General features: G+C 46.3%; 3 protein-coding genes across 3 annotated transcripts; all 3 read left to right on the top strand.

Annotated features, from left to right (window-relative positions):
• Positions 1-1195: 1195 nt before the first annotated feature.
• On the top strand, positions 1196-2294 carry ANOM_001275 (NmrA/HSCARG family protein; the record flags this gene model as incomplete). The annotated part of the gene is made up of 3 exons (XM_015546532.1): positions 1196-1768; positions 1828-2169; positions 2223-2294. The coding sequence occupies 3 exons, from the start codon at positions 1196-1198 to the stop codon at positions 2292-2294; spliced, it is 987 nt and encodes a 328-aa protein (XP_015411395.1).
• Positions 2295-8893: 6599 nt separating this feature from the next.
• Positions 8894-10162, top strand: ANOM_001274 (ER membrane protein (Wsc4); the record flags this gene model as incomplete). Its single annotated transcript, XM_015546531.1, has 4 exons — positions 8894-9014; positions 9065-9348; positions 9565-10086; positions 10145-10162. The coding sequence occupies 4 exons, from the start codon at positions 8894-8896 to the stop codon at positions 10160-10162; spliced, it is 945 nt and encodes a 314-aa protein (XP_015411396.1).
• A 1696-nt stretch (positions 10163-11858) lies between these two features.
• Positions 11859-13019, top strand: ANOM_001273 (F-box domain and ankyrin repeat protein; the record flags this gene model as incomplete). The annotated part of the gene is made up of 1 exon (XM_015546530.1): positions 11859-13019. One exon carries the CDS (start codon positions 11859-11861, stop codon positions 13017-13019), a length of 1161 nt encoding a protein of 386 aa, XP_015411397.1.
• Positions 13020-13733: the final 714 nt, after the last annotated feature.

Raw genomic sequence — 13733 nt, 5'->3', positions numbered from 1 at the left:
TATGTTTATTTTATTTTATTTTTTGATACTTCTGTGTATATACGCAGAAATGGACACTGCTTTAGCGGCCAAGATGCCTTGAAGTGCAGCGTTAGAGACGGAGAGAGACTGATCTAATGGCCCCTTCCTTGCAACCCTGAACCATGCACTTCTGGTCCTGGCCCACGGCATCAACTCCAATAGATCTCCAGCTCTCAACCCTGGCCATTGAAACTTGAAGGGAACTCAGAGAAACGGGCCATCACTCACTCCCTACCATCTTTTCCTTCCAATCCTGCCACTACCGAAGTTAATGACAAAACACAGGCGTATTCCCAAAGAACTACTAGACCACATAGCGTTAACATCAATATTCAGCGCAATCTAGCACATCCCAGCTTTCAATTCACGACGAATCAGAACCCAAAGACCCGGCTGAGCAAGAGGATAGTCATTTGACGCAATCTTAGCGGTCGAGGATTGATTGTCCCCCCACGGACGTTCTTTACCCAACCTGGATATCTTGATCGATGCACCTTCACTTCAGGTCGAGATGTTAATCCTGCATTCATTCCCCTTGGAGTATCACCTTGTTCTGCAGACGACGTCGATCTCTCTGAGACGGTGGGATATCTGTTTTCGCCCCCAGTTTCTTCAGATCCACCTGACTAATACTTAGTCTGAAAGGTGTACATGGAGGAGGCTTTGTCAATACAGGAGGAATCATAGCGTCTTGGTAAGATACGTTGCAACACTGTACCGATCCTTGATGTTGTAACTGGGGGAAGGCAACTGCAGGTGCGAACTGGAATGAGTGTTTTCGGGGCAGAGAGCGAGAGCTACATACCATATTTGAAGCTTGATCTGGGTCACTAGATGGGGCCGTTATGATCCCATTGGTAGACCATCAGTATGACCACAAACCAAATGAAAACGTGATTTGACGGACATACATCATTCGTTTACTTTCATAGGGATCAATGTGTATAGATCCGATTAGTAAACATGCATAACCTGTAGTTATCGCAGTCAACTACAATTAATAATATAACCGAGCTCGACATCGTTCGACGGGCATAAGCACACTAAATCCGTTGCTTAGAAATTCGCAAAAGCGTAACGAAACAGGATACTTAAGGGCAATTCGATCCCCTCCAAAAGATACAACAAGACAGTAGCTCCAGAAGCCCCTCTAAGCTCGAAATTCCTCAAAAAAATGCCCTCTACCAAGCTCCTCGTCGTGCTCGGTGCCACCGGCAACCAAGGCGGATCCGTCATCAAGAGCTTCCTCGCAGACCCTACCTGGCGAATCCGCGGTCTAACCCGGAATACTTCCAGTGCGAAAGCCCAATCGCTCCAAGAACAAGGTGTTGAAGTCCTGCAGGCAGATCTAGACGACATCGCCTCTCTTGAAGCAGCGTTCCAGGGAGCAACGGCCATCTTCAGCGTGACTGATTTCTGGAACGCATTCGCGACAATTGCCCAGAATAGCGAGATTGAGGATCAGTCGAAGACCAGACGGGCGTACGAGTATGAGCTGCAGCAGGGAAAGAACGTTTTCGATGCTGCGGCTAAGATAGACACGCTGGAGAGGCTCGTTTTCTCTAGTCTTTCTGATGCGTCGAAGTGGTCGAAGGGTAAGTATACACAGGTGTTGCACTTCGATGCCAAGGCTCATGCAGTCGATTATGGAAGGGAGACGTATCCAGAGCTCTGGGAGAAGACTAGTGTTGTTCAGGTTGGGTGGTATTTGTCGAATTTTCTTGGCCCGTTCTTGAAGCCGAAGAAGGTTGGGTTGTTGAGAGCCTATTGCATTCACTGGTTTCGTTGCTAATGGTTTTAGTGTAGGCTGAGAATGGAGTCTATCAATTTGTTGGCGGGTTGAAGGGCGACGTTAAACTTCCTACTGCGGCTCCTGAAGAGGATACTGGCCCAGCTGTGAAGGCTCTTGTTGCGTGCCCACCGGGGAAGAATCTGATTGCTTATCGGGAGTGGGTGACGCCGGAGGAGGTAGTTCGTACCTGGAGTCGTGTGCTTGGGGTTCCTGCTGAGTGGGTTACTCTGCCGGAAGGGCAATCTATCCAGGGTGTGCCGGACATCTTGGAGAGGGAATTCATCGAGAATTGGGGATACTGGAATGAGTTTGGCTATGAGGGTCGTGATGACCCTACTGTCGTTCATCCAAAGCAGGTATGTTCTATGTTTCAGAAGACTGGGCATTAGCTGGTGCTGACTGAATATAGCTTGAGGTTGGCTTCGAAGTTCCTGCTGTTGAGGATTGGATTAGGAAGCAAGACTGGTCGGAAATATTGTAGGGAGTGTTGTGGTGAAGTTATTTGCTGTTGAGTGGCTTCTGGTCTGGACATTTGAGGATTGCTTCCAAGTTTGATCTATATCTCCATCAAAATTAGTAATTCATCCTGACAGGCTTTGGAAAATAGGAAGACTAGTACTTCTCGCACTATCGAGAGACACATTAAGATATACCCACTCTCTCCGTCTCCTTCGAATCCTTTCACCGTCATTGTTTCGCTGTGATCAAGACACCTTTCTATGAAAAAAAATATATGACAACCTCATAGTAAACCACCTTAGACTCCTCAACCACAGGCCTGAGATTTACTCAAAGGGAATGTTGCCGCTGTCATTAAGTGGGAGTTGGGCCTGGGTGCCGTGTGGTTTTGTCTTGGATTTCTCAAATGTGGTTGTCAGCGGCAATGGCTAGCGCTGGATATGCGTAGAATAATTGTTGATTTCGATATATGTACCAACGCCATCCAATCAACATGCTATCTCTTGTAGTTACGAGTTGCAGAGAGCAGAATGGGACGATTACTGCACAGAGCTTGAGGTCAGTTCAATATAGAGCACTAGTGGACTGGTGGACTTCGAGGATAGTTCACCATATATATCACTGGCCTAATGTGATATGCAGATAAACTCGATATCATAGCATGACATAATATATTTAGAATGACCCATACGATCTGAATTCTCAGGTGTCATTTATTTTCATTCTCACCGATGCATACATGATCGCTACACCGCATTTTACATCCTTGACACATACATCCGCTCTCTGCAGTCGAAAGATATATTTTAATTCACTCCAACCAACCAAAGCAGAAAGCAAGCCACTGCAAACACATACGTCCTACCACATCTTGCACCTACATCTACATTTACACCAGAGATGCATATCCAAAAATATACTCCGGTATATCCCTCCATGGCCCAAACACCACGAACCGAGCTATCCAGCGACCATAGAACCAATCCATAGAAAGTCCTTCCACATAAGGAGCACTATATCTTATGCCCACAACCCTCGCTGTACTTCTAGCTACAGCCGCACGCAAATTCCACAGCTGCACCGCGCATCCAGCCCCTGATGGACCATGTTGTGGACCGTGATACAACAGGAGCAGGGCAACTGGCAGATTGCGGCTGAGTGGTGACGTTTAACAGTAGATGTGCAATAGAGGAGTTCCTATTTCTACGATTTCTCCATATCTATGAATTCGAATTAGGACGTGACGTCCCACCCCCTTTGTTGCTTCATACACTTCCCTTTATCGTTGGCCTCAATGCCAGTTGATTCCTCAGGCTCCCATTAGTATGTACTGCGTCGCAGAGCGAAACACCGTAAGGCTGGCAAATCACCCCCGGGAATCGCCACCGTCCTCACGACGATCAGGTACGAGACCAAAAACAGGAGTTGCCCGAGGCAAGTACCGAGGGAAGGGGGGGCTGGCTGTCTATCCCATATTGAAAAACTGGGTACGCTGTGGATATCATCTCGGGTTGTTTGTTCTCCATCTTATACGGTAGGTATGTACTTACTGGAGTAGGCGATGCCCGGGTTGCAATATGACACGTCTCTATTTTCCCTATATTAAGTGGATATCTGGGCCAGGGCTGATATTATTAGACAGGTTGGCTTGCTACCCGTGTTGAGTGGTTATGGTATGTTACTGTAACGTGGGCAGCTGGGTATTTTGCTTTGTTTCGAACCCGGCTTATGGCAATCCAGTCTGGGTCAGCAGGTCGATTCTAGATCCTGAGGTTTGTTTCTGCCCAGATCACGGATGGAACTGATTGCTCGGGGGACCGGTGTAAGGAGGGTTACCAAATATAGGCGGGAGGATGCGGGCGGGAGATTTGGATGGACGTACATACATACCTGTACTTACTCTGGAGTCTATATGTACTGGTAATTGTACTGGTATCTGTATCTGTATGGGATCAGAAACGCCACAGCCAAGGACCGAAATGAAAAACAATGTTAAATTAGGTTCCCACAATAATGGATCATGGACACGGGATGATCCTAAATATAAGTAATTATTTGTTTTTCTTTTCTTGTCTTTTCTTTTCTTGCTGCTATTTTTGTTGATTGAGATCGGGGGAAAGCGATCGGATCTCTGTTCAGAGTTCTGGCTTGGACTTAGAGGAATGTGAAATTGTTTGTTTTGGTGCACTTTCTTTGCATCATGGATTTGTTTTCATTTTTGTTGTTGGTGGATTGGTTGTTGGAATTTTTTTTTTGTATTGTTTCATGTTCTTTCATTGGAGGGGCCTTTTGTTTACCTCGCCTTTTCTACACTTTGTTTACCGGTGTCGCGGGTTCAATTGCAGTGATTTAGGTTATGTTTGATGCAACAGTAAGGGGATCGGCATTTGACTAATCGATTTCCCACTTTTGCTGGTCATTGCCTCAGCCACACCATTATTGGTATTTTCTTTTTTCCTTCTGTTTCCCTTTCATTTTAAATTACGAGACGTTACCGTTCAGGGATTAGTGAGAGATTTTTTTCTTCTGTGATTTACGACAAGAATGGCGACCACTCATACAATGGCCTGCTTCGACGGAGAGATAGTTATCCTAATCCCTTGTAGTATCCCCATCCGGCTGTTTGTAGATGTCGAGCATATCAAAGTAGCAGCCACTGCATTCTCCGGCAGAGCCGGCATGGTATCGCCCGTGCCAGAGATAAGGCTGCGATGTTGACAGCTTCCAGATACAGATAACCCCTCCATTCCAGTGAACTATATGACTCGTATTCCAGAAAGTTGGCCCATCCGGCGGAAACTGCGCCACTATTGATCGCCATCTGTTGACCAAAGTCAGAATCGTAGACGACCTTTTCTAATTAGATCGCGAATATCGCGCTTGCACTTTCTGAGAGAGGGCTAGTTGATGGTCTGATATGCGTGCGGGACACCTGCCAGGAAGGTTTCGCAGGTGACAAACTTCAACTTGCAAGAGCGGACTTCTGAAAGGCGGGGTTTCACTTCTTTATCACTTCGACAGGACCTTCTCCGTCCGAAGGATACTGGGCAGATATGACACGCAGAGGGCGGGCGTCGTCATCCCTTTCGCTGGGTTGTCTTTGGCCGATGCTATTGGTCGGGGTCTGCGACAGATTCCTATCTTAGTCGTACTGTGGTATCCATGATGGACAGGGCAAGTCCAACGATACGTAGATATCTCCAGCATGCCCCGATGTTCATGTAGGGTAAGTATGCAGCCACGGCAGGAGTCATCATGATTTTCGACTGGCCATGTGTCTAGACTCTTAATCCAAGCGGGGATGAGTTTCAATGCGACCGGGAAAAAAAAATGGCATGTCGGAAAGTTTCAATCATTTCTCTTGCTTTTGAAATAACACGTATGTAAATGCCACAGCGCATTCTTCGGCAAATATTTTTATGAGCACTGGCAGATACTACTGAGTCAGGGTAACTGCTCAATCAAGAAAAGATTCCAATGCGGATTTTCGCAGAGTGGTCCCTTGAGATAAGCATCGGCAATCACTTTGATCGGTCCTGATGTTGAGAATCCTGAAGAGAAAAGATTGACCGTACTCAGAGAATGTGTGCGCGTGTGTGGATCAAGGGACATGATTGATGAGAGATCGCAGATCGATTCCTCGCACTTATTGCTGGTGTCACATGTTTTGATATTTGATAGGTTGTCAAGTTTGCCTTGATTTCCAGGCCATGGTCGATTGCTACCAGCTGTTGGACCACGTAAGGATGATGTATTAAGACTTAAGACTGAGGGAGATTGTCTGGCTCCGTGTATCTCGCGCACGCGTACCGCGCCTGACCCGAGATGGGAGTATCCATGGAAATTTCAATCGAGAAGTACTGCGTATTTGTGTGATTTGTCCTTTGCGATTTTACACACCTTATTGTCCGTGGAACTCACCGTTGGTTGACCTTGGGTTACAGACGGGATAGCCGACCTGAAACCGCACAAGGCCCACCATCATGTACGTTAACTGCGTATTAAAGCCGCAGCCTCCCTTCCATGGATCGTCGGCTACTGGTCCAGCCCAGGCACGGCCAGAACAGCAAAGAAACCGGATAGGACAAGGGAAAACCTCGAGTAAGCATAATAATAAGGTCAATGACACATTAATCAACATCATACATAGCAATTCAAAGCGATTCCGCGTGGTCTCCCTTCTAGACCACTTCTTCGAAGTCGCATCTCCACTTGACCGAATCCATTTGAAGACCACAAGTTGCCCTGTGCGGTGGCGGGTGCGAGAGAGGATCCGTCACTATTGTATTGTCTATACATATCTTCCTATCAACGACAAGTGTAAATTTGTACGGTTACTGTACGCCCCCTTCAGAAGTAACCCCAATGCAGGGAATCCCAAATGAGAGAATAGACACTGCAGTATGTACGGGGAGATTTCATAAAGCACCAGAATTCCCATATCAACTTGCTTCTATTGGGTCAGTATGGTATGTAATATTTGGAATGAAGCAGCACTTCGGCAATGTTAAGTCACTGTCTGGGCGATGCGAAGGCCAATGAAACCAGCAGGATCTGCATCCGTGACCGTGTCTCAAACGCTGAATCGTTCACAATTCAAGAGTGGCTGAACCAGGTAGATCCCATTATCCCCAAGTAAAAGGAAGAAAGATACATAGGAAAATTCAACACAAAAAGAGCTTTTTTGTTTTCGATCAAGAATTTTTCTGGACAGTTCCCTGACCTTCAGGAGAAAAACAGTCCAGCAAGGTGAGATGAGGCAGAGGAGTGCGTGGTATTGTGGTGGTATGTGACGTGACGTATCTTTGTCCCGCCGTGTCAGACAAATGACGCGGCCAAGGTGAAAAAAAGTCTCCCATTCAGCATTGACGAAATTCAAGGACAAGGATGTTCTTTGTACATGAATCTTAGTACGTGCAACCACCGATCCATTAGAGTTTCTATCCTACCTTAAATTTACAGTCGCACAGGTGTACCTTTCATCGATCTCCAGGGTCAGGGAATAATAATTGGTTTGTTTCTCTCCATTTTCTCCTCGCAAGATCTTTAGGTGCTGTCCATGGTCTGTCTTTTGGAAGTATTTTCCAGCTTCAGTACGGAGTACAGGTGGCGCCACTCTGGTACAACACTACTGCTGTTATACACTCCTCGCAGTTGGGGGATTTGCTTGGATCGTTTGTACCCACATACTAGACCGATAGTTACGGGAATAATAGATTACATTCATGTTGACAATGAATCTCTTGCAAACAGACAAAAACCACTGTGCTCTCAGTTTGGATTGGAAATTATCCTCTCGGCATCATACAATAGAATGTAGTTCTATGAATTGTATACAAAGGGAGATCCTTCTTTCATTGAAGACTTTGTTTCGTTTTGGATCGTAACGATGAATCAAGGTAACGAGTGACTGAGTGCGGAATTACCAAAGGCTTTGGTTGACCAGCTGTAAATCGAATTACTCCATTCATGTTGCAGCCTGCATAGTGCTAAGATAGGCAAGGTACTACTGCTAGGTACTCTAAACCCCACTTTCGAGCGGGTATGCCGGTAATTTTCGTTTGTTTTTCATTTTTTCTTTCCCCCATACTTCGTCCTGAACAGAATTACGGCCGATTCGGCTAGATGCCTGGCTACCTATCGGGTTAGCGTAGTTGGAGCCTAGATGCATGGACATACGTACGCCGTACATACGACGGACTCTTACCCTGATAATCAAAATTTCTTTCTTGGTATGGTTTTCTAGAACGGTTACTGGCTGCATTGGTGGAACGCCGGGATGGGAACCCGCTCTCGTTCCATGTTTCTTGTTTCGTTACTTACCAACAGTTTAACTGGATCCATTGTTTAACTGACCTTACCCAACTCACTCAACTTAACTCACTCACCCCATCAGCTTCCTCGTTGACCCAAAGAGGAGAACCGTTATTCTCCTTTCTCATTCTCTTCCTTTCCTTCCCTCCCTTTCTCTTTTACTTTCTGTCGTTACTTTTGGCATTCCATCGGATTCTTTTCTGTCCAAACCTCGAGCCGGTCGGCCGTCCCTTCTCTCCTGTCTGTAAGGTGACGATGATCATGACGATGCTGCGATAGTCTTTCTGATCCGCCCGCTATCGTACTCTTGGCCCCCCAAACATCTGTCTAGTCGCAGCTAGATGAGCGCCATCTATAAGACAGAGGGAGAAAAATAATCCACACCAAAAATTTACTGGTTTTGCTAGTTTACAGGTATGTCGCGGGATCGCATGATAGATAATTGGAAGCCCCATTTGCATGTGTTCATGGTCTGTGGCTGATCGACGTCAGTAATTAACTGCCACACCTGACCCTAGTGAAGAAGGATCTTCTACGGGACCCCGAGCCAACAGACATTATTTCTAACTTTGGGCTTGGATCACGGTTTGACCACTGTTATTAATCCTCGTCAGTCGATACCGGCCAAATAGTCGCAATTGTATATCCTGCCGACCGAGCGACCGATCTAAAACCGAGCCTGCACCTATTTTGACTTGGAGGGAGGTTTTCCTTTCACAATTTGGCCGAGGCCGCGATTTATACTTGGTGCCGCATAGCTGGAAAAGGACGCACGCATTGCTGTCACATATACACCGCTATCTGACCATGTCCGTCATGCTTCGTAACATGGCTCTGCTATTATTTACTTTGTTCTCCTGGCGGGCCTTTGCTGCTTCGGATATCACATATTGCTCTTCGGTGAATACGGGAGCTTCGAACTCTGCTAGTATGTTTCTGTGGTGCTCTTGTACCCTAGAATTTTTCTAACCTTCACAGATGTCAGTGTGTATCAATCAAATGGACTTTGTACAGACACATGTAATTCCGACTATGCTTTCGGGATTCTTCAAGGGAAGAGTTGTTGGTGTTCGAACATTGCGCCCAACAAAGCGACCAACGTTGATACGACGAAGTGTGATACAGGGTGTCCCGGGTATCCCGATGATAGTTGTGGAAGTGCGTCCAAGGGTGTTTTCGCTTATATCCAGATGAACTTGCATTCGCCATCGGGAACAGCCACTGTTTCGTCGAGCACGTCGACATCTACTACAGAGTCATCGGTCAGTAGATTTTTTCTCTCTGGTTATCAACCCAAGCAAAGTTCCCTTCCAACCCATCAACTCCGCCAGCTTTGATCTCTCTATGAAGCCGCTTCGTTCTTGTACAGAATGAGATGACCACGTTGACCAAGATACTAAGCTGGGTGATGGGGGTCATGGCATCGCATTTTCTCACAAAACGGTTGTTATTGCTGTTAGAGTGCTAACCTTTCACAGACAAAATCGACGGACTCTTCCAAAACCACAGAAGCACCTACAACGAGCTCAACTCAATCAATCGAAACCGTTGCCGGAGAAGTCAAAACGATCACGGTCCCCAATGCAAAGCCAACGGCAGATTCAAGTGCCGGCATGTCTGAGAAGGATAGTAGTAGCAGCTCGGGCTTAAGTGGAGGCGCAATTGCTGGCGTGGTAGTCGGCTCGCTCGGCGGCTTGGCTGCTATTATAGCCATCTTCTTCTTGATCTTCTTCAAGAAACGCCAAGCGCGTTCGACAAGCCCAAGTCCAAGCGTCTCAAATGGCTTGCTGGATGGTAGAAACAGCAAAGGGTCTCAGATGAGCGTCGCGAATCGAGCATTCTCGGATACCCATAGCCATACATTATCTGCCGGATCCTCAAGACTACCAACGTTTACCGATACTCGCTTGAAAACGGATACTGTACTGTACGCAGGCGGCCGTCGTGACAGTGACGTGTCGCTTCAGGACAATGAAGACTATTCTCGGCCAGTTCTTCGGGTTAGTATTGTTCTTATTTTGTGGACTGATTGCTTGACAAGGCTAACCTTATACCTAGCTTACGAACCCCGACTGATAAGATCCACGAGAGATCCTGGCTACTTCTTCTGTCTTCACTTTTTCGTTTGTCATCTCGATTTGCGCGTTCGGCGAATATAGCGGTCTTATGATACCCATTTTTGTCACATCCTCATCTACCAAAATCTGGGACTTGACAGGCTCGGGACTCCCGGGCGTCGTTCCATGCTTACAGGGACTTGCAAGTATTCCCGCAACTGCATGGTCTTGATATTGTCTTGCCATTGGGAAACAGTCTAGACAGCTATGAATGTCTGTATCAAAGCTGGCAGCTGTCAACGTCTCACGATATAACCACGCATTCACATAGTCGTCCCCCTGTCGGCCGACTTTACTCGATTCCATCAGCCTCATCCCTTGACCGACCTTATCGTGTACATGAAAGCACATGCAAGTGTGCTATCCCAAAGTACATACAACTAATTTCGTCGAAGTGTCTTCTCTCCATGCATATTTTTATATTGTTCCTTTTCATTTTGTTGTATACTTGCTAGGGCCATACGGAGCATTTGTAAAGCGTGCGGGCTGGATGTTTGCAATTCAATCAAATACATTACTACTTATCAATTGAGGATGGCCCAATATGTAATCGTATAATAATGGAATTAGCAGGATATGTATTAAGCATCACTGACTATATGGGTCTACATGGAGCCGTCAATCTAGCGTTCGTTAGATCTCGGGTGATTTGCAATGCCCACTGGCCTAACCATCGGATTATAATGATTAAGTCATCCTCCCAGTCTGGCCACTTCTGTATGATTACAGATGGTTTCAGCTTGAGACTAGTAGGTGGTGACTGAATGCTCGGCGTTGAAAACATACGGTCAATCCTGCGAAACTTGAAAATGAGACATTAAGGCTGACTGGCGAGACCCACACCGGCGAGAAAATGAATCCGAGCTGCGATAAGTACATACATTTCTATACACAGTACCACATGTAGTTAGGATCATTCCTGTTGCTTAATTAACTGGTTTGATGGGGAAATCCGAAGCCGCGGAACTCCGCCGGCTGATCAGCCTTAGTTTCGGGATTGGACCTTAGTGTCACTCACGCTAGCCTCACATCCAGTATTCGATGTTCATAGTATGAGGAGTCCCCAGACATGCTTCCAACATATCAGTGATATTGCCACCGTGACTGAGTTGCTTGTGCAATGTCCCATGCTTCTCAGAGGAGGTTCCATTGGGAAAGCAATGTAACAAACATGTTTTCCTGCCACAACACTGGGACCCGTGAGTCCATCATATGCCGCGCTGATTGCCAGACATTATCTCCACACTTGCTCCAGGGTATTTCGTACCTACCCATTGAGTGTGCTTGGGTGTGGGTAGTCATCTCAGTTGAATGAGTGTCCTACTTGATGAATTCTGCATAGAGTCTTTGTATGGCTGATAAATACCAGCAACAGGATTGTTCACAACATGAGTTAATCAATCACAAAGAGATATCCTCAATAAGGCTGCACAGTGACGAGACCTAGAAGTTTCTATACTTCTACATATTCTTTGGCAACTAGTAGCTTAATGGAGTATATATGGTCAGCCAATCGCTCGCACAATATAGAAACTGTGAGTAGATTGCAAACTAGCGACGACACACTGCATACACGTTTTAGATTTCTGGGACCCTATCTTGATTTTAGCTTTTAATTTACACATCTTTCGTCTACAACGTCAGTTGAGACTGAGATGAGTCAGTCTCGTGGACTGGACAGCTTGCCAGCTGAGCTTATCGATATGATTGTTGTCTATGTTGACCCACCATCGTTAGGGAAACTCGCTAGCACTTGTCGAAGGCTCAGCGAGATATTACGCCCGTCACTGTCCAAGGCTGCCAAGGGATATGCCCTGGCCAATGGAAAGGATTACTTTCGATACCTTGAAAGATACTCAGGATCATATATTCGCGAATGCCCGTTCATTTGTCGGTTCCGAAGGCTCACATATAGGATCGAACTGCCACGTCAGCCACTCGCAGATGCCATTGAAGACGGTAAAATCAACGCCGTCAAAGGATTTCTCGATGCAGGGGTCAGTCCGGATTCCCACGATGTGACTGGACTTAGCATGTTAGGTCTCGCAATTGGTTTCCGGCATACCCAGATTGTGGAGCTGTTGCTTGAAAGAGGCGCCAGATTGGAGATGTACTCATTGCTGCCTCAACTCAAGATGATCTGTATCATACCCTACTGTAACCTCGAATCGCTCAAACTTATTGCGGATAAGGTCGATCTGGACCATACATGTCGCAACGGTGGATCTGTGCTCCACCAAGCCGTACGGAATGACAATCCCAATGTGCTGGAGTTTTTGGTGGAAAAATATGCTCACCTACTCTCCCTGCAGGACTTTGAAGGTGAGACGGCCCTTTTTCGAGTTACTCAACTCTGGGAGGACCATGATCGTCAGGCTGCTATTGTTCGTATCTTGGTTGAGGCCGGTATTGATATAAACGTCAGAAATAGACGGAATGAGACTGCCTTCCACAATGCCTGCTCTCATGGTTCCTACGAGGTTGTTCGGTTTCTTCTAGAGCGCGGAATCCAGACGAACATACCAGGAGAAGGTGGGATGACCGAGCTACACTACGCAGCCCGAGACAATTCCCCAGAAGTTGTGAAGCTTCTACTTTCTCATGACACATTCAATGTCCACGTATCCACAAATAATGGCAAGACGCCGCTGCATATGGCAGCAAGCCGCTTGACACCCGATACCTTTGCAGTGCTGCTTGAGAACGGGGCAATCTTACACCTTAGAGACGCCAATGGCCAAACACCTGTGGACATAGTCAAGAAAATAGGTCGTTGGAACATTGAGAGATACCTTCAGTATGAAGACGATGTTTGATGCCGATGGCCCTCTATGAATGTCTAAGAATCTTGGTTTGTTCTCCACAAGGTAGAACACTCTAGCGGGCGTCCTAGAACTCAGGTCGAATGGGACGCCGTAAGTCTAATTGACCCATGACAAGAAATCGGCAGTGACCACGTGGTGCTTGCTTTTTCAACTAGTGCTATGAGGGTATACACCAATATTCTTCTCTCATATTCTGGTCGTGGCGTCATATATGATTCCACGGATCGATTCGCCAGGATGCCGCTTCCTGGTGATCCTTATAAGGCCAAGCGAATGCGTGATACTAATCTTCGTTTCTTGAAAAACAGTCAGAGTGTGATTGTAATCTAGATGTCCTGAGTGGTCTAATGAACCAATGCCAATGTTTACCATTCTCGCTGAGATATAAAGTATCCATTTTGCGAAGAGCAATTCCGAGCTCCTGACTGACCATGTTATTAGATACAAACTTTTTGAATAGATTAGGGATATCAGTAGCTTTATATACATGTAGTTATATGAACGCACATAGGGCTGTGACTGAGCCATGCCCTGGACGCATGACGATGGATACTTTTCCCTTTTCGGGAAATGCGGAGGTGGGCACTTTCCTTTCCTCCTTCCGTCATTTCAGTCCGTAATCCATCCCCTCACATACTATATTAGTTCAATCTTACTGGAAGACCATTTTCATGGCTGATCATTAATTATCGCCACTTATTCATG

Source organism: Aspergillus nomiae, assembly GCF_001204775.2.
Source record: "Aspergillus nomiae NRRL 13137 chromosome Unknown contig00013, whole genome shotgun sequence".
Classification (NCBI taxonomy): Eukaryota; Fungi; Ascomycota; class Eurotiomycetes; order Eurotiales; family Aspergillaceae; genus Aspergillus; species Aspergillus nomiae.
Note: the sequence above shows the minus strand (reverse complement) of the source record. Positions and strands in the feature narration are given on the sequence as shown.